The following is a 23,549-nucleotide window of genomic DNA, read 5'->3' as shown; positions in this document are numbered from 1 at the left end:
GCTGCCCACCATATACCAGGGTAGCTCTATCTACTAGCTTATTACATGTACTAACCTCTTTTGGTTGGGACTGACTTGAAGAACTCAGATGCCAAGACTCATGTGTGTTCATAATTGGCATTTACATTGTACTCTTCATTCTTTATTGCTCTGGATTGATCACCTGACAAGCATTTGCGGTGGGTAAATTACTGTGCCCACAAAAAAGGTTGAGTCATCTTCCTCATGTGTGAGTCGTAGTGTCACCTCATCTGAGAAGCTAAGCTTTTTCCTATTTTGACCTATTGACTGTGCTTTTTGGGGGTACAGTAGTACCCTATGGCACCCTCATAAGAGTATTTTTCTTTTATCAATGTAGTAATGTAGTGTTTAGGCCTTCCAACATCGCCCCAAATTGGAAATTAAGCAGTTTCCTTCTCGACTCAAGACAACTTTCTAAACTTTTGTTACATGGGACTTAGTAGGAGTGGATCTGAAACTGCCTGGCTTCAACCCCATGTTCCTCCAAGACCAAATAGAACAAATCCCTCTTATGCCTGAATGAGGCATGTGATTATTTAATCACCCCATCTGGGTACAGTCAAATTGATCTACTATGGTGAATGGGCGGACTTGGATTGTTTAATAACGGACTGTTTTACCTCATTGACAGAGGCAGAATCAATTTGCAGTTTCTGGAAACTGCCGGGCATGCACTTTCAGTTACAACTCTGTATTTTCAATGACTGGAACAGAGTCATCATGATCTCCTGGAGAACAACAAATTAAACCCATTTTCTAAGTCCATGCGCTGAAACATCCAACAGTTTATCAAGCAAAATGTGAAAAGGTGTTTCAATTAAACCCAACATAAAAAGAAGGGGAGAAGTCACAAATTCCAAAAAAAGTCAGCAGTCATCATGAAATATGAACTCCTTAGTGTAGAAATCCACAAATCAAGGTTGAAACGTACTCCAGTCCCTGATAGACTCAAATCTCCTGCGACTTTGTTCCCAACAAAGGGGTAAATACAGTATAAAGAAGGTTTGTGGTACATGTGTTCTTAGGATCAATGTCATAATGAGTCATACATCAGACCCCACTAGTGTAATCATTTCAGTACAAGATGTTATTTTAAGCCCACCTCCTACAAGGAGTAATGCACAACATATGAACCTAAAATAGTTTGTCTCTACAACAGGTTGTTCAGATCACTCCTCTCAATAGCACCTCTGGTGTGAATACTGTTCTTTTGCCACAAGGGTTTGTTATGGCTTGAGCCGTTAACCTCCAAGGTGCAGGATAGTTTCCCTGCCTCTCCCCATAGGATGAATGTGAACATTTTATATAAACAAGAAGAGACAGTACTGTGATCACCAATCCCAGCACAAGAAAAGTTCTGAATTCAATTCACAAAAAAAGGGAGAAAATTACAATCTTTCATCAAGGCAGGTAAAGGTAACAGGATGTGTGGCACTTGCCATCAGTCTGGATTCCAGGAATTGTTGGAAGAGAAGGAGTTAGGATGGGAAGAATGTCCTTACCATAGCAACAGAATATCCAGTGGTGGCCTTTACATAGCTTGTTAAGTTAAATAGTAACATGTATGGGTGGTGGAGAGGTAAGGAAGATGTATGTGCCCATAACACAGTCTTCGTTAGGTTGAAATAGGACAGATGATCTACATTTCTAATATGTACATAGGTTCTCCTTACCATAGTTCTCAATCTCCTCAGGCATGTCATAGTTAATGACGTGCTGGATAGCAGGAAAGTCCAGACCTTTTGAGGCAACATCTGTCGCCACCAGGACATCCTTCTTCCCTTCTTTGAAGGCCTCAATTGCCTTAGTCCTCTCTTCTTGATCTGAAATGGCAATTAAGCAAAGCTTTCTGTATCAGCTGACCTGCATTTAATTAGTGTTTAATTCTTGCAACACCACAAAAAGAGGGATCTCTAATATTTACATCATGGTGTGCAGCTTGCACCTCACTGGAGAACATAACTATATGTTGCACTATGAAAGAGTTTTAAAGATTAAACGGAGACAAAATATGGTCTAAAGAATGGCCCAGAGCCGCTATATAATTTATATGTTCTAAACATAATAAAAATACTCATAAAATAATCACAAGAAGGTACTTTATTTCTGTCAGACTGAAACTGATGTTTGGTAGCTCAGACCTTTGCTGGAAAAGATGTTGAATATCGGGCTCCATTATTCACTTATGGTAGTCAAGTGTGGACACACAAGCCTACTGGAAAGACATTTTGTCTCCCATTACATTTGTAACAGATATTGACCTAGGCTCAGCCATGGACTCTGCAGCTAGACGATTCAAGGAAAACAGCTATTACCCACTCATAATTCTCAAAGGGAAACTAACACATTTACTTATTGAGGCTAGGCTAACCATATCACACGGGGAAATTATACCATATGGTAAATGAGAGAACGCTTAAGTTTTAAAAAAATGGTTGCAATTTTAAACATATGTCAAGAGACAATTTGGGGATGGGCAGCGTTTATAAATTCCTGTTCTATTTCATGTGTCTAGCTTGGGCACAATGTTACCCTCCTCAGAAAGCTTCAATGAGGGAAATGTAAATAATGTGTAATTCTACGGACCTACTTTTCCTTCAATGAGGTCTGATGTTTTCGTTACTGTCTTTTTCCTACTCTGAATGGGAAGTTCATAGATGCATTAGACTGTACAATTTTGGTCTATTTGTAGCTCATGATCTTTCACTTACTGTGAAAATTATGGTGAAACTGTTCTTCTGAAAAAAGGACTAAAAAAGATGTTAAAAAGAGATGGAGTCTTTGGGCTTTGTCTTGGGCACACAACATGATCAAATCTGCTTCCTCTCCACCAACACTAATGAGGGATTGTATGTTTTTTAGACTTTGAAAAGATGATTCGTCACCGAAATCTGTCTTATCATAATATGGCTGGGATTCCCTCTTCCAGAGAGTTCTGTGCACCTTTGACAGGACTGGTCAACTGCGAAGGGGTCTGTGACTGACACAGCTGTGGCCCGAACCAGGAAGGGGATGCCCCTTATACAACCAGAAATGAAAATGCTCCCCCGAGAGACCATAAAGAGCACTGCAACCCCCAGGTGAATATCTAGTGAGGCGTCTCAAGTCTAGCAGGAATGACATTTGACACTTAACCTCTGATCACCCTTCCCAGTCATGTGGCACAGCTTCAGCAATAATGCTGAACAACTGTTCTAAACTAATTTGGTGACTTTCATCTGCTTCATAGGAATGAATGGGGCATTACCGGTCGGTATTTACCGAATCGGTAAATACCGATTCTGACAAGGGTGCAGGGGGTGTCACTTTGACACCCTCTAGCACCCCCAAAAAAGGTTCGGGGGCCATGTGGCAGGCATACCTGCCCTAAGGGCAGGTCTGCCTGTCATATGGCACAGGTGTGCATGCACACATGTGCATGCACACCAGAATCGGTGTTTTACCATCAAATGGTATTTGATGGTAAAATACCGATTCTGTAATGCTTGTGGGACTCAGAAGAGTCCCACCTACATATCAATTTTACCGAATCGGAAAAAATACCGATTCGGTATTTTACAGAATCGGTAAATTTACCGATCGGTAAATTTACCGATTCTGTAAAATACAGGGCCCTACATCTAAAATTGCATTTACCGGTCAGTAACGGCCGAATTCGGCCGTTACCGACCGGTAAATGCCTACCTACATCTGGCCCCTAGACATAATTCCACAATACACACATTCCAACCAGTGGGTTATATTAGGGGGCCAACAGCATATGTGTCCATAAGTTGTCCGTAAGCTGGCAATAGTCACTGAAGTCGCCACAGATCAGCATGAACACAGGATACCTGAGAACCCTATGGGTGACAACCACTAAGGCTCACTGCTGCAGGTCATGGTTAGAGTGCTATTAAAGCAGCCACCTGCCACCCATGTAGGGGCAATACAGATCATACCAGTCACCAAGCAACACGTGACAGCTACTTTGGGTCAATGCAGCACATATGAAATATCCAGTTAGTGTCACTATCAGTAAAAGTGCAACTCGCCAAATACTAAAAGTACAAAGTGTTTCACACAAAACAGTAAGAGTAAGATTCCCACCAGAGAGAGTGGATGAAACACCACCTGGTATTAAATACAAAACAGAGCAGAGACAGACTAGAAACCTAATTTAATTAGGAAGCTGAACAAACTTCAGCTAAAGAGAATACTTACCTTTCCCTCCATGGATGGCCACGGCTTCCACACCCTTCAGAAGAAGATACTCATGGATTGCGTCCACATCTGCCTTCTTCTCAGCAAAGATCAGCACCTAAGACAGGAAAAGGGATCAAAGTTTTTAATTTATTAGACAGTTAATTAAAACATAACATACAAACGTCATATTGATACTTGATAACATTTTAAAATATAAGGATTAATTAAAGTTATATACACATTTGTATATCTGGGAATACAGATACATTTAAATTCCAAAGACCAACATTTCAAGTTAGTTGAATATATCACAATTGGCCGTTTGATCCAGAAAAGGTGTGTAGTATAAAAGACAATAACAAAGAGTGTCACAATACTTGTTACTAAAGGTTTAGCTTCCATCGACGTTGATTTGTGCAATAAGAGTAGGGCTTGTCAGTTTCTTAATACTGGGCATTATGCAGTGCAGTTAAAATAATGTTGACAAACTACCCAGCTCTTGCTAGAACTTGGGCTGAATTGTTACAGAAGCACAAATCAGATGCTTCCCTGCAATGTCTCAGTAACTTTTCCCGAAAAACTGGAACCTGTAGGCGTCGGCAATCGTTGGCAAGATGAGGGCAACAACATAACAAATGTAACCAGGACTCATATGGATAATTGCAGAGCCTACATGTTAGTTGACCATTCCTCCGAGCCCACAGCGGGTTAAAGTCATGAATTAGAAGGGCTAACAACCTCATATAAATGATTTTATTGCGAGTCTATGATTGAAGAAAAAAGTTAAAATATGGTTGAGATTTCCCCTTAGTATACGAGTCGTTCAAAGCTGCAAGAAGTGGTATTTTGGGGAGCCGAGCAACATCTCTCTCGAATGACACTAGAGTAATTTGGCTTTTTATCATTTTTTTCCCACATTTACAGGGAAACGATTGGATTAGAAAAGTTGATGATTTCAATCTTCAATGTGGAGATGGCCAAATGCAGCTGTCTGTGCCAAGGATAGAGTTCATCCGTGAACACTGATTGCAATTGTTCTTTCATGGATTGAGCTGGAGCACGTAGAATGCAGATGTAGAGTTTAATTAAGTCTCCCAGACCATAAAGATCTGCGCTTGCCAGGCCCAGCTCAAGTCTCAGCCTTGCCCTCCTTGCATGCTGGAGAGCCGAAAATATTTTCTTTTACGCCATTATTTGATAATTCACTAAGAAGGAATCCATTTTGCCAGGGAAGGCCAGGTGACCATAGGACACTGCCGGGAGCAGTTTGGCGCGTAGGACCCTTAAAATTGGTTCGGCTGTCGGGCTGTGCAATTGCCGATTCAAGCGCCTCAGACTATGAATAACCCCTGCTCCCTTGGGCCGAAGACGTTTAAGACGGGATACTTGATTTGCCTTTTCATTAAACCACACTCCTAGATAATTATAGCTAGTGCAGGTCACTATGTGCAGATCGCCTGCTCGCCAGGACAGATTTTTCTTTTTTTTATGTTTCCAAAAAATCATGACTTTGGTTTTTGATTCGTTCATCAGAAGATTGTTTTTTATGTTGTATATGTTAAGGGCAGTGAGCGTTCTTTGTAGGCCTGTTTTTGTATGGTCCATGATAATAATGTCATCAGCGTATTGCATGACCTGTAGACATATGCCACCCAGTTTTGGGGCGATCAAAGTTGCACCTGCCAATTCTTTAGGCAAATCTGCAGTACGAAGATTGAATAGTAGCCGGGCTAATACACAGCCTTGCTTTAGACCATTTTTTGTTGCGATTTTTGCAGATACTGTTGTGGCACTTGTTTTGATCCTCACCCAGGTTTTCTGATGCAGAGCTATCAGTGCAGAAAGAAGTGCAGATGGTATCCCCCATAAGTTTAGCTTGTTCCATAGTGTCCCTCGGTTGACTCTATCGAACGCTGCACTGAAGTCCACAAAACAGCAGAATAACGGTAGATGATTGGCCAGAGTGGCTCCCCAAGACAGATAGGACAGTGCTATTATATTATCCGTTGTGGAGCAGCCTGATCTAAAGCCTGACTGAGTGCGGGGAAGAATGCTGTTTTCTGAAACCCAGTTTTCGAGTTCTACCAGCAAGACACGAGCGTAGGCCTTAGCTTCAATATCCAATAAAACTATTAGCCTATAATTAGTCGGATTTGAGCGGTTACCCTTTTTATGAAGTGGTTGTAATATTGAGCCCTGCCAGGTGGATGGAATTGTGGCTGTAAGAAAGGCTTGTTTAAATAGAGGTGTAAGGAACTCTGCCCAGAACGATCGATTTGATTTAAAAACTGTAGCGGGTATTCCATTTGGCCCTGGCGCGCCGTCATTCCTCATGCGGCTAATGATCTTAATTACTTCAGCTTCAGAGATGCCTGGACCCTGAATGTTATCATAATTTGGTACTTGAGGTGAGGAGAGGGCTGGCAGCTACCCTGTCCCACTACTGTAGAGCTGACTGATGTAATTCACCCAAACATTCTCGGGTACCTCGTTCTCCTTGGACTGGCCAATGTTACTGACTTGGCTGATATATCCCCAAAATGGAGCTGGATTTTTTTCCTTAAGAAGAGAGAAGATTTTAAGCCAGGCTTCCTCTATTCGTATAGTGCGTTGCTCCAATGCGCGTTTCTTATGGGCAGCTCGAAGCGATCCATTTGTGGCACCCTGCAATGCTTTTTCCCCTTTTTGTCTTGAATTTGGGGGAATTTGACGCTTCCATTTGCTTTCCGGCATTTCCTTATTTGGAGGCTGGTTTAGATTGTTTGGCACCTGTTTTTGTTTGTAGAGCGTCCAATGTCCCCCCCCCCCAGCGCCCGATGCAGATCTAGCAGGAAGGAGAATGGGCCAATAGTCTAAGAGGGCTTGTGAACCAAAAGCAGTTTTTAAATGATCATTTTTAATCGTCCATGCAGACAGTTTTGTACTAAGATTGGTAGTCAATTTTATCCTGCGTGGGACTTTGTCGAGTTCTTCGCCCGTAGATTCACCTATAGATGTAGATTTACAAAATGCAACAGTAGAAAGACTGAAAGATGCTCTAAGGGACCTGTGGTCACTCTCTACTCGATTATTGATGTCAAAGTCATTCAGATGCAAAGTTAGTGTGCTACCAATGAAAAGATAATCGATTGTAGAGATATTCCTGTATGTTGCAAGCGGGGTCCATGTTTGATCCTTTGCTTTCTTGAGTTTATGAGCAGAGGATATGGAGCAGGAATCAAATAAGGCTTGTAATACCGCAACCTCTTTAGGGTGCTTATTTCTCATTTCCTGTTTTGTCGAGAAATCTACTATTAAAGTCCCAGACTATAAGTGGACTATGATCAGAATATTTGATGAGAAAATCTCCAATGATAGCTGCCTGATCATTGAGTGCTTGATTTCTATGGTGCAGAGCTGGGTTAACGTAGCAATTAAATAGTAACAATCTAAGCGGATTATAATGATTTTTAATTCCATTAATAAGTAGTACTTGGATCCCAGGTCAGGGAGGTGCAAGTGTGATTACTTCCAACCTTCGGGAGTGCTTGATATAAACAGAGAGGCCACCCATTGGCCGCCCAAAAATATTGCGTCTTAAAGCCGGGACATGGGTTTCAAAATACCCGGAAAGAGCTGTAGTTGATGTTGGCCATGTCTCCTGGAGACAAATTATATCACTGCTTTGAAGGTAATCTAGGGCAGAGTAATTTTTAGTCAGTTTCTGAAGGCCAGCCACATTCCAAGAAATGATTGTTAAGTAGTTATTTTGCTCGTTCAATGTATGATTTGTGTTGCCTTTGAGGAACTTAATGGTGCCGTCGGGCCGAATAACGGCCACGTTCGGCCTGATGCCCAAATCGGTTATTAATGTCCTGTTTGCTAGTAGAGACTCTTCTCTGATTAGTAGAGCAGGTAATCCTCAGAGGTTCATGTTGGGAGAGAATGCTGGTAAGTTTGTTACCGGGATGGATAACGTCAGCACATTTTAAGATGGAGTAAGTTTTAAAAAATGCACTGAGTCAGACGAGAGGATATCTGTCTTGAGGTAAGTGCCTAATCTCAATACCCCAGTCTGCCAATTGATTGGCTTCACACAGCATTGCCGTTTGCTGTGACTGTTGGCATATCCCAACCACTGTGGATTCATCATGGGAGTCGCCTGACAGGCTTTGGAATTTAACCCAGGCAACATCTGCTGAGCCTATATGCTCTAATGATGGTATGTGAGAAAATAAGCGCAAGATGTTGCCTCTGTTCAAAATATCGTAATTGCCTTTGGCATGGTATCTTGGTTTAAGTACGACCTCCACCACTCCTGGTCCTAAACGGCTACTGCTCATTAAGGTTCCCGGTATGACTTGATTGTGAGGTGCAAGTATTGGTTGATGAATTGGGGAGGTGCTATATACCATTGGACCTGGAGGAGATGTTACCGCCTATTGATGCTGCGTGTTGGTACTATATGCAGTACTGAACAGTGATTGCATGCAAGCCTCCGCCTGTGGCCCTGAGGTTGTGGGTAGTAATGTCGGTCCGGGGACAAGGCTAATCCTCACATCTGTGCCCCCCGTGGACTTGGGCTGAGTTGGTGTTATATGAGCCTCCCCTTTCTTATCATCAGGAAAAGAAGTAGGGGTGACATTGAAGGAAATTGCCCCTCGGGTTGAATCTTCAGCCAAACTATTAGATGATAGTGGTTTGAGGAGTTGTAGGTGATTTGGTAACACTCCTTTATCTTTCTTTCCTGATGACTTTACTGAAAAAATTGGATAGAACTTAGCAGGGCCAATATCTGGCTTGGTTGTATGTGTACGAGTAAGAAGGGACGCTGCTCGATTATTAGTTTTTTCCCTTTTTTGGGCTTTCCTCAGTTTTTTCTTTGCTTTCCTAGAAAGCAGACCTTCCTTCTGTTTGATCTCTGGGGCGCCGTCTAGTTCTTCTATTGTTTGACAGCTAGTTGAAGGGCAGGGCGCATCAGTTATGGGCCTCATTGAAGAAGTTAAACTTGAGACAGTGGATGATGGCAAATGTGATGTTTTAATTGGGCTTGCATGCAGGTCTTAAAGTAAGTCAGCTGGGTTGTTAATAGGTTCAGTATTTAATTTGGTTGGAGACAGTTGTAAGGATGGACCAAAAGGGGCTCTTGAGACCCGGAGGACTGAGTCTGCCAGAGTAGTCAAAACTGCAGGAAGATCTGCCCACTGATTCACAATGGCCGCGAATGAACATGAGCAAGTTGTTTGTGAAGTAGAGATCAAGTTTGTGATATGGTCCATTTTTCCTTTCAAATCTGCCAAACACAGAGCAATTGTCTGTAAAAGATCCATTTGCAAGTCCATCTTGGAAGATTGCCAAAGTAAAGCTTTGGCCGTTATGTGTCGTGGATTAGTGAGTTTTGGCGATTCGGAGGCAGCCATGAAACTTGGGTTTTCTAGGTTTTGAGAGGTGCAATAATGAAGATTTGTTTCACTAGATAGTCTATAGAGCTGTGGGGTGGACTCCAGGGTTTGCTCAATTTTAGTTTGAAGTTGCTGTAAAAATAAGGCTGAAAGTTCTCCTAAATCTTGTTTTTTTGAAGCAACAGGAGAGCCTAGGGCAGCAATCAAAGAAGGATCTTGCCTAATAGGTGAATGAGATTGATGTATTTGTGCTTCAGTTATTATAGATCTTCCTGGCACACGTGAGGCTGACTTAGAACTGTCAATAGAAGGTGATAAGTGAAGGTCTATTGAAGCAGAGCTTGTGTTAGCATTGGGGAGGGAATCTGGCGCCAGGGACAATTGGGTAGGACTATTGACAATGTCTGATTTTGGGCAAGAAATAGAGCACCGTTTTGTCTTCATAGTGCAGTGGCCCTGAGAATTTGTTGCAGAGGGAGAGAAGTATTCCTTAACACTTGAGTTGTTTCCTAGGTGGGCTGTCCTGCCATTAGCTGAAACTCCATTTGAAGATTTTGGAAGCAAGTATTTGGTTATCAAGCCAGTATTGGCGTTTTTTTCATTGATCTGTGTCTTAGGAGCCCCAGAGAGTTCACCCGAATTCTGAGTATTTGTGCATATTATGCTGGAATCATTTGTCAATGGCCCTGCTCTGGCTGCCATGGCTGCGCCTCCGTTGGCGTCAACTGCTTACATTGACCTGGTAACTAGAATCCTTTTTGACATCTTTGGACAGTATAAATGTGCAGTGTAATTTGTTGGTTAATCCTAGGATGGAATAGGATAATGAGCTACGGACGTCAAATAATTACTAGGTAGGTGTAGGTAGACGTGTATATACTGTGAGCATGGCACACTGGTGACCCGTTGGTTGCACCCAACCTAGTTGGGCCGCTTCCACGGGCTCACTGGGCACGTTCTCAGCGGCTGCCTCTAATGGCGGCCGCGCTCATCTTCCCCTGCGGTCCTTTGTGCGTGGACGGGGGTATTTACAAGGCTCTCAGGGACTATTATATTACAAAGAACAGGGGTCCCTATATGTGAGTAGTATACACAAGAACAATGATCATACACTTGATAAGTGGTATGTCTTCTGTCCGTCCGGACAGGAATTTTATTTTCCATTAAATGCAATTCAAAGTTTCTAAAAAATGTCAAGGGGGCACAGCCGTGACCCTCAACATACAAGACACAACAACGAAAAAAGTAGAAAAAGCAAAAAATCTGTCTGTGCACTTGTACTTCAGTGAAACAGACTTGAAATGTTAAAAAAAAACACACCATTGCATTATTAAATGTTACATAGATAATTTGCATATGGGGTTAAAGGTCGACGACGTTTCGATGCCTTTTCTAAAATAGAGGCATCATCATCAGGACAAGAAATGACATTATTGTTGTCTTGGACACCATTAATAAAATTTGAGCCTTTTCGTTACATTTAGTGGTAACAGTGTAGCCATCGGTCGGAGGTTCTACGAGGTAAAGACCGCTATGTTAGGCTATCTGGAAAGCCGGGTATGATCCTTGACTTTATGTTCTTCCGGTATCTTAAATTGTCCGGGAGGGTGAGCACGACTCGGTCGTATTAAATAATCCGCGAGGAGCACAATGGCTACTGGATAGGAGAATCAGCGCTGCCGCGGGTGTAACGATCCGGTCTTGAAAAGGCTCAAATTTTATTAATGGTGTCCAAGACAACAATAATGTCATTTCTTGTCCTGATGATGATGCCTCTATTTTATAAAAGGCATCGAAACGTTGTTGACCTTTAACCCCATATGCAAATTATCTATGTAACATTTAATAATGCAATGGTGTGGTTTTTTTGAACATTTCAAGTCTGTTTCACTGAAGTACAAGTGCACAGACAGATTTTTTGCTTTTTCTACTTTTTTCGTTGTTGTGTCTTGTATGTTGAGGGTCACGGCCGTGCCCGCTTGACATTTTTTAGAAACTTTGAATTGCATTTAATGGAAAATAAAATTCCTGTCCGGACGGACAGAAGACATACCACTTATTAAGTGTATGATCATTGTTCTTGTGTATACTACTCACATATAGGGACCACTGTTCTTTGTAATATGTAACGCCCAAGGTCCCTATGCTATACCTTAAGGGTTCCCTTGTTCTGTTGAAACTCAGGGACTATTATAGCAGTATGGCCTTTCCAAAGTGCCTTAGTCTTCAGTATCGGGGAGGCCCCCGCTGTGCGGCAGCTGGACTTCCGCAGTGTTACAGCTCCTCTGCTGCTGCTGTGCTTTGCCACCATGAAAACCTGGGCCGGAGTTCAAGCCAGATTTGCCTTACTTTGCACCATGCTATACTCGCAAGGTAAGTTTAGTTAGTTGACAATGTACATCAATAATAGGGTTGCCCAGCCAAGTAGCGTGAAGCGGGTAGCAGATGAAGAGAAGGTGAGCAGAGCTCACGAGGCACACAGGATGCACAGAGTCACTTCTGCCACAAGCACTACTTTTGCTGCCTGCAATTTTCCACTTGCGGTCTGCCTTTTCAGGCTCTCCTGTGCTCCTGAGCTCCCCCAATCAGTGCTGTAGCGGCAATTAGGAGCAGTAATGAGTTCAGTTCACCACCGGCAGCCGCGGCCGGATCAAAGTTGTTGTGGGGAAAAAAAAGATTAGACTACCATGAAAGAGTGGGGAGTGCAACCTGAGAACAGAGATCCCAACAACAGAAACAAGGCTTCTGCAACAGAGATCTAGTGTTTGCTGCCCAAAGAGCAAAGAGAAGTCTCTTAGTAAATGATCCAAGGAAGAGGACAAGTAAAAAAAAAAAAACATGAAATCTTACCGGAGGGGGAGTCTTTTGGAGACACTCCAGTAGATAAACCATCTTTGCCTCCTCTTTAACATACTCGACTTCCTGCAAAATACACAATACAAAATGAAGAAATAAAAGTACAAGGAACAATCCTCCCCGATCTCCCACACAGGATATGAATTAAGAACACAGTTTCTGACTCCAGAAGGACTCGTAGGTACCCTGCAACAAGGGGCTACCATATGATAGGCTGTTGAAAAGTCTTTTTAAATTCAATCCTCCTCCCCACTCCTTTTGAGACTAAACTTTGTGTGCCATCCTGCACAGTTTGACTTTTTTTTATTTGTCTAATGTTTTACCAGAATATTGAACAATCTGCCAGTCCATTGGAGTTGTTACAGTGTGCTGATGCTATGCCGAACAGTAGAGTCTGGGCACTACTGGTTAATGGGCCACCCAAAATGGACCCCAAACCAAAGCAGAAGTTAGCTGCCGTCAATGATAGCAAGTTACAGGTAAATTATGACCGAGACAAAACAAGTTTCTTACCTGTACACTGTGGTTCTCCAGTTTTTGTATCTTGCATAGATTCACATACTTGAATCTTCCCAGTTATCAGGGGGGGGGGGGGGGAAGTCTCAAGGTACTTAGATGAGCATTATTATAGAAGTACATTACAGACCATTAAAAAAGAAAGGAACCTTTAACACCCATCTGCATCTTTATGTAGGTCTAGACTTTGACCAATCAAAGACGAGCCCAGACATCATCTCCCCAGCAGAGCCACCATACCTCAGATTTCGCGCACAAGTGTGTTCGGGTGAATAGACGTATGAGGTAAGATGTGGCAAGCCTAAACGGGGAGGAGGAAGAGCTGCATGTGAATCTTTGAAAGATATCAACACAGGAGAACCACAGTGTACAGGTAAGTAACTTGTTTTTTCTCCAGTATTGAATCTTTCATAGATTCACATGCTTGAATCACAGTAGTTAGCAGTAGCATTCTTTTAATCACAGAGATTAGGGGAACACACCTCTATATGCATTATAAATATAAATATACTGTGACAAGAATGAAAAATAAAACAAATATTTATCACTTCGAACCTTATATATGCTACCTCAAACCTCAGGAAATGACACTGCTTGGCGTGAATGGGAATGTGGAAGTATGCATCCAAAAGACTGAGCGATGCTAAAAAATCCCCTTTGTTCATCAACAAGAGAATCTCTTGCAGAGACAACATTCTGAATGGTTGCTTCTTGATGTATTGGTTCAGCTGCCTGAGATCCATGACCTGTCTCCATTTCCCGCATTTCTTTCGTATAAGGAAGAAATTTGAAAACAAGCCTTTCCATCGTTTGTTTTAAGGAACTCTTTCTATTGCCCCCTTCAACACCAAAGTCGAGATCTCTTGATTTAACAGAAGGAGATGTTGATGTGTTCTCCTCGAAGGTGGATGTGGTGGAGGCTTTTTAACAAATTCCAGGGTGTGGTCCCGATAGATGATATCAAACACTCATTTGTCTTTCGTGATGGCATCCCACTGGCGTAAAAAAGTAGATAGATGATGAATCCCCTGAGGTTGGAGACAAGAAGAGGTGGCTGGTGGAAGCAAAATATCACTTTCGTCTCAAGGTATCTTGGGATTTACCTTGTGCCGAAGATCTGCGTCTAGCTGACTACTGGTTGTACTACGCATTGGAAGCGCGAACATGTTGCTGCTGCTGGCTACCGTACTGCAGCTTATAACTCTGTTGGGAATAAGGCTGAAATCTGTATGATTGAAAGGACGGTCTTTGCTGAAACTGACCTCGTCCTCTTCCTCCACGAAAGGACTGAAAATGCCTTTGCTTCAGCGTACCTAAAGAACGTGCCGTCTCTGTCCTGATGCCCTGTAATGCCTCATCAACATGTTTACCAAAGAGGTTCTCTCCATCAAAGGGCATGTCTAGAGTTTTTGGCTGGATCTCCGGGCGGAAAGACATCATCTTCAACCAGCCCTGCCTACGGAGAACAGCGGCACCTGCCATCTCTCTGAAGGTCCTTTGCTTTCTTCTTTTTATGTTCAGGTAGGTGTTCCAGAAGAGGTGCAAGATCGGACCATAACTGGCGGTCGTACAGCCCCAAAATCGCTGAGGCATTGGAGGCCTTAATGGTAGTAGCTGCCATAGAGACAAAGAACCTGCAGATGCTGTCTAGCCGTTTTCCTTCTCTGTCTGGAGGCACTGAACAAGGGGCTGCTGGATTCCTCGAGCGCCTCGCGCTGCCTGCATTATCACTGAATCCGGCAGAGGATGCCCAATCAAGCACACAGAAGCAGAATCAGGACCTTTGCATTTCTTTTCAATTCTTGGTAATACGGCCAAAACAGAGACCGAATTCCTCATTAACTTCAAACCTTCCTCCCACTTGTAATCCACTATTGGTATGGATTGTATTGGTTTCCTAGCAGGATCTTCAAAATCATAGAGGAACCATTCTGTCTGGGTTAAGGGCAGAGGTAAATCTAATCTTTTGGAAGCTCTTTCCAATAACTCATGGAAACCTCCAATATCTCCTGGAGGAGAACTCGCTGGAGGGGGAGAAGGCAACGGTGAAGATGGAGCAAAATAGTCCTCCCATTCTCGGCCGACCAGGTCTGTATCTTGGATGAGCTCTCCCTCCTCAGGCTGATCATCAGCCTCACTTTCAATGTAATTGTTTCTTATTGTAATACTCCGAGGAGCTGGTCTCTCCTCTTGTGATGTAGGTGGCTGAGTAATCACTGGCGGTGGTGATGAAACCTGTATGCTAGGCCCCCCGGGGTGAGCGAAACTGGGCGTAAGAGTCCAGAAAACACTTCTAATAATCATGAAGCATGTGCCTAAGGTCAGTGACAAGAGAGGTTGGTACCATTATGGCATCTCCTCGTACCTCCTGATGTTCGTTGTATGCTTCGTACGGATAATGCTGTGAAAAGAGTCATATCGTTGTTTTTGATGACGAGCCGTGAACTCTGAAGTGGCCTGAATGTGTGCATAATCTGCATCATCTGTGTCCTGGCATTTAACCCTAAACTGTGATGGACTGTGAGCTGGACCAAACAAGCTTTCGTCCCCCGATTCCTCAGTATCCAGGAGGTGAGATGGAGGCAGAGATGATACCTTGGTTAGGGATGTCAGGCCTGGAGATTAACTGATGTCCTTTTTATGCTCCGTCAACGAAGGAAGACGTCTAAAGGTAATCGTCGTCGTCACAGGTAGTCTGATAGGGGACTTGAACACAGTCAGTGCCGTGGACGATGTCAACAGTGTCGCCGTCGTCGGAGCCGTAGACGTCAACGCAGTTGTCGTTGTCGATGCAGTTGACGATGTGATCATTGTCACTGTGCTTGTTGACGAGGCCGTCGCCACTGCCGTCATCGACGCGTCGAAACCAGCACAGTAGAAGCCACAGACGGTGATTTGGCAGTCGTTCTTGACGACGAGTCCGTTGACTGAGCTTTTTTCATCGATGAAGCCTGCTTTAGAGGCGACAGGAAGAGAGGCAGCAGAAGAAGATGATTTTTTCCGTTCAGAACCTGTTTGTTTGAAGACTGCTTTTTAATGAGGTGGGGCCCTCATTTTTACATTTCCTCTCAGTTGAGGATGGACCAGGACTTTCCTCCACATCAGATCCAGAATCTGATCTGGACTTTTTCTTCTGAAGCCATGGTAACAATCTGGCCTCCATGTCCTTCAGAGTTTTGGCCGAAAAGGTTCTGCAATATTTACAATCCTTGGCAGTATGCTTGGGATATAGTCAGTAAGACAGTCCTTGTGGGGGTCCTCAGAGAAAAGTCTTGCCTTCCCACAAGATCTGCAGGGTTTAAAAAGCCTTTTCTTAGATCCTTCTGACATATTAGAAAGTAAAGAAGATAGAAAGCCAATACCTTGAACTGAATTCAGCAGGGTCAAAAGTTCACTCACTAACAAACTGAGAACAGCTCAGGGAGACTGCATCACACACGACGTGTGGTTAGAAATCTGAGGTATGGTGGCCCTGCTGGGGAGATGAGGTTTGGGGCTCGTCTCGGATTGGTCAAAGTTTAGACCTACATAAAGATGCGGATGGGTATTAAAGTTTCCTTTCTTTTTTAATGGTCTATAATGTACTTCTATAGTACTGCTTATCTAAGTTCAGTGAGATTCCCACCATGATGATGGGGAAGATTCAAGCACTGAATCTATGAAAGATTCAATACTGGAGAATTTATGGACATAGGAGCACAGGCCTCATGATCCATTTTTTTAAAATATATCCTTTATTGAAATCACAGAATAAAAGGCAATTCAATTGGTACATCGTGCGTTTGGTCACATCTCTAGGATGTCTGTCACAGTCGTGGGGCACATCACAATTCTCAATGGTACAGTGTTACATACAGTTCAACGACGATGTAATATAACTTTTCCCGCCGGTTCAGTATATTGTACAGATTATATCAAAAAGAATGAGAAAAAATAAACGAATGAACAGTATAACACAGGAGCTAAGCCTAAAAGGGGACTGAGGTGGGAGTGTGGTCACCGAACGCTCGGATGCTGGGTGTGTGGTTTAGGGCTGGGATCTGCTTGTACATTGTGAAGCCATGGGTGTCTTGGAGTGGTGTCTGTGGGTCGTCTCTCAGCAGCAGGGAGGGTCAAGGGGTCCGGGGCAGTGGGTGTGGAGTGTGGAGTGTGCTCAGGGCGTCAGGTGGAATTGCCCTGCGCTGGTCACTGTGCGTCTGCGCCAGTGGGTGCTGCAGTGGCGTCTTGAGGTAGGGTGTTCAGGTCCCTACCGGGGGTGTCAAGGTCACGGTTTATGGTTGTTGTTGCGATAGGCTCCGTTTGATTATCTTTGTGCAAGGAGCTCAGCATTTCGTCCCCCAATGTCGCGATCGGGAACTTCCGCAGTCCCGCAGTTTCCTCATTGTGCAGTGTGGTGCTTTCCGCTCTCGCCCAGTTATCTAGGGAGGCACGCCAATGCGTCATCAGGGTGGGGTGGCGGTCGTTTCCAGTGTTTCGTGATCAGCCGTTTGGCCGTTATGAGGCCCAGATCCCAGAAACGAGAGGGGACTTTGTTGTGTTTGGTTCTTTTGTATATGCCTAGTATGCATGCCTCCCACGTGTGTGGTATTTTCATGTCGGTGCAACGTTCCAGTATCGGTAGTAGTGTCTGCCAATATGTTTGGAGATGTGGGCAGTGCCATAGCATGTGCAAAATGTCTGCGCCTTCCAGTGTGCACAGTGGGCAACTGGCCGCGGCGCCCGGGAAGTATACATTAATTTTGTCTGGGGATAGATACGCACGGTGCAGGATGTAGAACTGGATCAGCTTAAATTGTGCATTTCGTGGGATGTTCCTCGGGCCCGTTAACATCATTGTCCACTCCCCTTCTGTCCAGTCCATACCCCTGTCAGCCGCCCACTTGTCTCGCAGTGGCTGTAGTTTTTGTTGCCTGTGTGACAGTAGTGCGTAGGTCAGCCAGTGTACTACATGTGTGCCATTTCCCATTACATGTAGGTGCTGTATTAGTTGGTGTGTGGGTGGTTCCTCCGCTATTGTTCCCCACTTTTGCGAGTATGTCAGTACTATGGAGGTGTGTTGTAGAAACTGCCCCGCCGGGAGACCAGTGTCTTCAGCTAGTGTCGCAAAAGGTATTAATGCGCCATCAGCATATAGGTCCGCCATAGTGTCCACCCCTGTGCGTGTCCAGTGTTCTAGTGCTGCCTCTGAGAGAACAGTCGAGGCTGTGGGCGTGCCCAGGAGTGGCAACGCGGGTGCGTACGGTTTAGTATGCTTAGTAAGTTTCAGGCTCCTGGTGTAGCATGTAACAGCTACGGCCGTGTGCAGTTGAGTCGTTCTCCTGGTGGTTGCCAAGGGGTGGAAGAGGGAGTGGATCTGGGCGTGTGTCAGCATACCAGCAGCTGTGGCTGTGTCTGCCAGGTTTCTGCCCGCTAGCCAGGCCGTCACCCACTGTAATTGCGCCGCCAGATAATAGAGTTCTAGGTTTGGTACTGCAAGGCCCCCATCGTTGACTGGGGCGTAGAGTTTCCTCAGGGCCACCCTAGGCCTTCCGGTATTCCATATCAGATCCCTAACCATGGTCTCCAGTTCTTTGAAAGTGCGGGCTCGGACATATGTTGGGATGTTGGCAAAATAGTACAGGAGTCTGGGTAAGACGATCATCTTCGTCAGTGTCACTCTGCTTGGTACATTAAGTGGGAGTGTCTTCCAGAAGGAGATCTGGGATCTAAAGGATGTTATGGCGCGTGTGAGGTTACCATCTAGGATGTCCTGGGGTGTTCTGTAGATGTATATGCCTAGATATTTGAACGTTGTGTGGTGCCATGGTAGCCGTTCGCCTTGGATCACTATCTCTGTATCCGGGATGTCTGGACTGAAAGCATACGCCCCTGATTTGGCCCAGTTGACCTTAAGGCCCGACATGGATCCAAAGGACTGGAAAATTTCTGACAGTTCCGGCGGTATGCAGGTGAGGTCTTTGACGTATAAAATCAAGTCGTCCGCATATAGCGATACTATGCGCAGTTCGTCCGCCAGAGGGATGCCCCAGTGTGTGCCCCTGGCACGTAATGTCTCAGCTAGGGGTTCTATCGCTAGCGAAAACAGCAAAGGGGACAGTGGGCAGCCCTGCCTGGTGCCGCGCCGAACCCTGATGGAGTCAGACATCAGTTTGCCTGTGCGAACTCGCACTTCTGGGTGATTATATAATAGTCCGACTAGTTCGATAAAGTCGTCGCCTAAGTGGAATTTGCGCAAGACAGACAGCAGGTAAGGCCATTCGACCGAGTCGAATGCCTTCTCTAGGTCGAGAACTAGGCAACCCGAGCGTGGCCAGTTTTGCACTGCGTAGGCCTGGACACGGAACAGCCTGCGTATATTGTGGGAGGTGCATCTGGCGGGCACAAAGCCATTTTGGTCAGCGTGCACCAAGGCAGGCCAAGGTCGACGCCAATATCTTGTAATCTGTGTTTAACAGCGCCAACGGTCTGTATGACCCAAGAAGCATGCCGTCACGGTCCGGCTTGAGGAGAGACACCAGCGTCGCCTCGTTCATTGACTTAGGCAGAGCTGAGTCATCCAGCGCCGCCGAATACACCCTGAGTAGTTCGGGGATGAGTATGTCGGAGTAGGCTTTGTAATATTCCGCCGGTAACCCATCTGGGCCGGGGACTTTACCATTCGAGAGTGCGAATATGGCCTCTCGTAACTCATCTGCCTCCAGGGGGGCACCTTGGTCGTCACGCTGGTCGTCTGTTATGGTAGGCAGCGCTATGTCATCTAGGTATGATTCGATGGTCGCGCGCGTGGCCAGCAAGCGGGACTCATACAGCGCACTGTAGTGCGCCACAAAGGCTCCGTGTATCTGCGCCTGGGTGTATACCGCCTGGCCGTTGGCCAGGCGAATCGCTGTCACTGGCGATGTGCGCTCCTCGCGTTGTATTAGCCAGGTTAACAACTTGCCAGGTTTATCCCCGATGTGGTGTGTACGCGCTGAGTGGGCCGCATAGTTGATGTGCTTCAACTGATCTATCAGTCTGTCGTGTTCCGCACGTGCTTCTAGCAAGGCAGCGCCATCGTCAGTGGTCGCTGTCTGTTCTGTTTGGTGCAAGGTAGACTCCAGGCGCTTGAGGTCTGTTTCTAGCTGGCGTCGGGAGTGAGCCTGTGTGCCCAGACAGTGCCCCCCGAGGACCACTTTAAACGCGTCCTATTCTATTTGTGGTGTCGATGCCGTGCCAGTATTGTCTTCAAAATATTGCACTGTTTGTGCAGCTATGGAGCTCCGGAGCGGAACGTCTAGCAGTAGATCAGGTTGCAGCCTCCATGTGGGTATCGGGGGTCGCGGTTGTTCCCAGAACAGGTTTATAATATGTGGGTTATGATCAGAGTGCGTGCGACCCATGTAACAAGTGTCAGCAATGTGTGGTAAGAGCTCGCTAGACACCATGAACCTATCTAGCCGTACATATAGTGTGTGAGCCCCCGAGTAATATGAGTAGTGGCTAGTGTTTGGGTTGCGGCTGCGCCATGCGTCGTGTATATCCCATTGGGTGGCCCATGCTTGGAGCGAGTTCGAGGTGTGTTGAGCCTGTGAGTTGGGGAGTGGAGGGTGTGAGCGATCCAGAGCAGTGTCCAGTGTGCTATTGTAGTCTCCACCTAGGATCCAGGGGACTCCGTGCCAGGGGGCTAATGTGGTGGACAATTTTGCTAGAAAGTCTGCCAATCCAGTATTGGGCACGTACACCGAGACCAGGACCAGTGGGTTACCGTCGAGCCTGCCATGTATCGCGACGTACTGCCCCTCCGGATCTATATTTGTTCCCAATGTCGTCCAGGGCACGCCCGGTCTAACCCACACCAGTGTTCCCCTAGCATAGGACGAGAAACCCGTGGCATGTAGCTGTCCGCGCCACCTGCGTCTCAGTGTGGGTACTTCCGTATTGCTAAGGTGTGTCTCTTGGAGAAGAGCGATTTGGACGTGGTGCCGTTTTAGGTAGGAGTAAATCTGAAAGCGGCGTGTTGGTGTGTGTATACCTCGCACGTTCCACGTGCACAACTTAACAGCAGACATTACATTTTAAAGCAAGCTCCCCCGCCCAGGCCCCTCTGCCCCTCCCTATGCACCCCGTGCCCGCTATCCGGCAGGCCTCACCCACAGTCGTATTAAGACATATAAGCTTTGACCACTTCAGTGTGAACGAGGGAGGGGGGGGGGGGAAACATGGCCAACAAAACATGCAGCCATTGAACAGTATGAACTGTTAGAATACCAAAAGGTCGGATGTGAAACGTGCTCCCGTCCATACTCTCAAGGAGAGCAACAAAGTTTTAAACTTTTAGGGGGGTGGACGTGCTATGCGCACAGTGTCTATAGTAGTGAGTCAATATTTTCTTCGTGAGTGGGATCGCCTCAATCCCGGGGGTGGCATACCAGTCTGTGCCGCCCGTGCAGGCAGGGGACCCCATTAATACATATAGAAACCATCATACTTTACGTGTCTCTCGCCCTCTGTGATCGGGTGTAGCGTCTGTAGGGCTGTGTGGCAGCCCGTCACAGGATTCCGAGGTTACCCTGGGCCACTCGTCCATCAGAGCTGGGTGTGTTCAGTGCGGGCTGGTCATCCTTTGGTTATTAGGGCCCAGGGCGTCGACCATTGTTTCATGCACTGGTACATGGGTGGCTTCGGGCCCGAAGCAGTGTGGTCGTCCTAGGCTATGTCCCTAAGAAGTGTTGGGTCTTGTTGTGGTTAGCCGATGTAGTCCGCGGTCTGTGGAGTGACATCCGGTCTGTTCTCTGATGTTTGAGAGTCTGGCAATCCATAGATGGCTTCGTCATTGCTTGGGAGGTCCTGCACGCTGCCGCTCGCTGCCTCGCTTCGTGTGGGGGATCCGCTGAGTTCCATGACAAGGCGGAGGGCGTCCTGTTTCTCCTTTTTCGTAGCGTCTGCCGGGGGGGGGGGGGGAGTTTTAGCTACGCCATTGGCGTCAGACCGTGTCTGTTGGCGGGGTCTGCGCCTTCTTCTGCTGCTCCCAGGTTGTCGTCGGGGCGCGGGGCCTGTGTGTGTCTTAGGGACCGTGTCCACTCCGCTGTCCAGCCAGGCCTCCATGTCTGTGGGTTCAGTGAAGAAGTGAGTGTGTTCTCCCGCCACCACCCGCAATTTCGCAGGGAATAACAGTGAATACTGCAGCCCTAGTTGTCTCAGGCGCTTTTTCACCTCTAGAAACGAATGCCGCTGCCGCTGTACTTGTATCGTGTAGTCCGGGAAGAACATCACGGTCGTGTTTTCAATCCGGATCTCATGGAGTTTGCGCGTTTCCCGTAAGATTGTATCCCTGTCCCGGTAGTTCAGTATGCGGAGCAGCATGGGTCTGGGATTGGATCCCGCCACTAGTGGTTTGGTAGGGACTCTGTGGGCTCGTTCTATCACAAAATGAGGGGATAGTGATCCTTCCGGCAACAGATCTTTCAGCCATTGTTCCATGTGTTCCTCGGGGGTTCTTCCCTCCCATTTCTTTGGGACCCCTACGAGGCGCACGTTATTTCTTTGTGCCCTGCCTTCCGCGTCCTCCGCCCTGTCTTCGAGGAATTCCACTCTGTTCAATAAGTCCTGTATCTGCTTGTGCAACTGGTCCGCCTGAGGTTTAAGCGCTTTCATGTCTCCCTCCAGAGTCGTGGTGCGCTCCGACAAATTTTTAAGGTCCGCTCTCAAGTGAGTCAGGTCTATGGCCACGCTATCAATTTTCGTGGCTAGGGACGTGCGGGTTAGTTGTATGGATTCCTCCAATCTCTCCATGGCTGCCAGCATGGTGTCTAATTTCGCCGTTGTTTGGTCTGAGTCAGGGCCTTTCCCAGACTTGTCCATTTTGCCCTTTGGGTTGGAGCCACTGGCCCCCGTTCCAGTCCGAGTTCTGGGCCCAGTAGACATCAGATTTCGTATTGCTCCACCGCCTCAGCCTGGAGATCTGGAGAGAGTGATCGCCTTGTCACCGTGGCCTGCAACCGAGTGAGGGTTATGAAGTATGTGGGCGCGGCGTTGCCTCGTGTGGTCCGGTGCCGACTTGGCTGTTGAGAGGTTGGATGTATATAGCAATATGTCGGCGTGTGGTATGAGTTGCGTGGATGTCCGCACCTTCCACGTGGCGTCGAGGGCCTCAGGTTCGCTCTGTGTTCCGGGATGTAGGCGCCTGTGAGCCCCTGCTACTCTTCATCGTGTGGCGGGTGTTCTGGCTCTCCGCGCCGTCCTCCGGATCCGCCCAGCAATGGCGTCTGGTTCCTTCCCTCTGGCCGCCGCTGCGCACCATCCACCACCAGTATCGCGTGCTTGACTGACCTTCTCGGGCTGAATCTGGTTACCCGGTTTGCGTGGGGGTTGATGGTGAGGCTCCGGGAATGTTGCGCCCCTTCGTCACAGGCCTTCGTCTTCCCAGCCGGCTCCGCTCAGTCTCCAGTCGGCTGCTGGAGGCCTCGTGGTTCCGCCGCTGGATCGCTGCGGGTGGTGGTCCCGAATGCACCGGGTCGTGTCTCAGGCGTTGCTTGACTTCACCAGCAGCGTGTGCAGGGTCTGTGGGTAGGCCGCAGATTGGGGCCTGTGGCGCGTGGTGAAGCCCCGGCC

General features: G+C 46.5%; 1 protein-coding gene across 1 annotated transcript in view; it reads right to left on the bottom strand.

Moving 5' to 3' along the window:
• The window catches only part of DDX41 (DEAD-box helicase 41), a 168,681-nt gene that overhangs the window by 10,433 nt on the left and 134,699 nt on the right, over positions 1–23,549 (bottom strand). Inside the window, exons 12-14 of the mRNA XM_086931792.1 lie at positions 12,438–12,509; positions 4,225–4,321; positions 1,695–1,844 (exon numbers count right to left, since the gene is read on the bottom strand). Of these exons, the coding sequence (XP_086787918.1) occupies positions 1,695–1,844; positions 4,225–4,321; positions 12,438–12,509 (319 nt within the window). The remainder of the gene's footprint in view (positions 1–1,694; positions 1,845–4,224; positions 4,322–12,437; positions 12,510–23,549) is intronic.

This window comes from Lissotriton vulgaris, chromosome 7 (genome assembly GCF_964263255.1).
Source record: "Lissotriton vulgaris chromosome 7, aLisVul1.2, whole genome shotgun sequence".
Lineage (NCBI taxonomy): Eukaryota > Metazoa > Chordata > Amphibia > Caudata > Salamandridae > Lissotriton > Lissotriton vulgaris.
The sequence above is the reverse complement of the archived record's forward strand: the minus strand, read 5'-3'. Positions and strand labels throughout refer to the sequence as shown.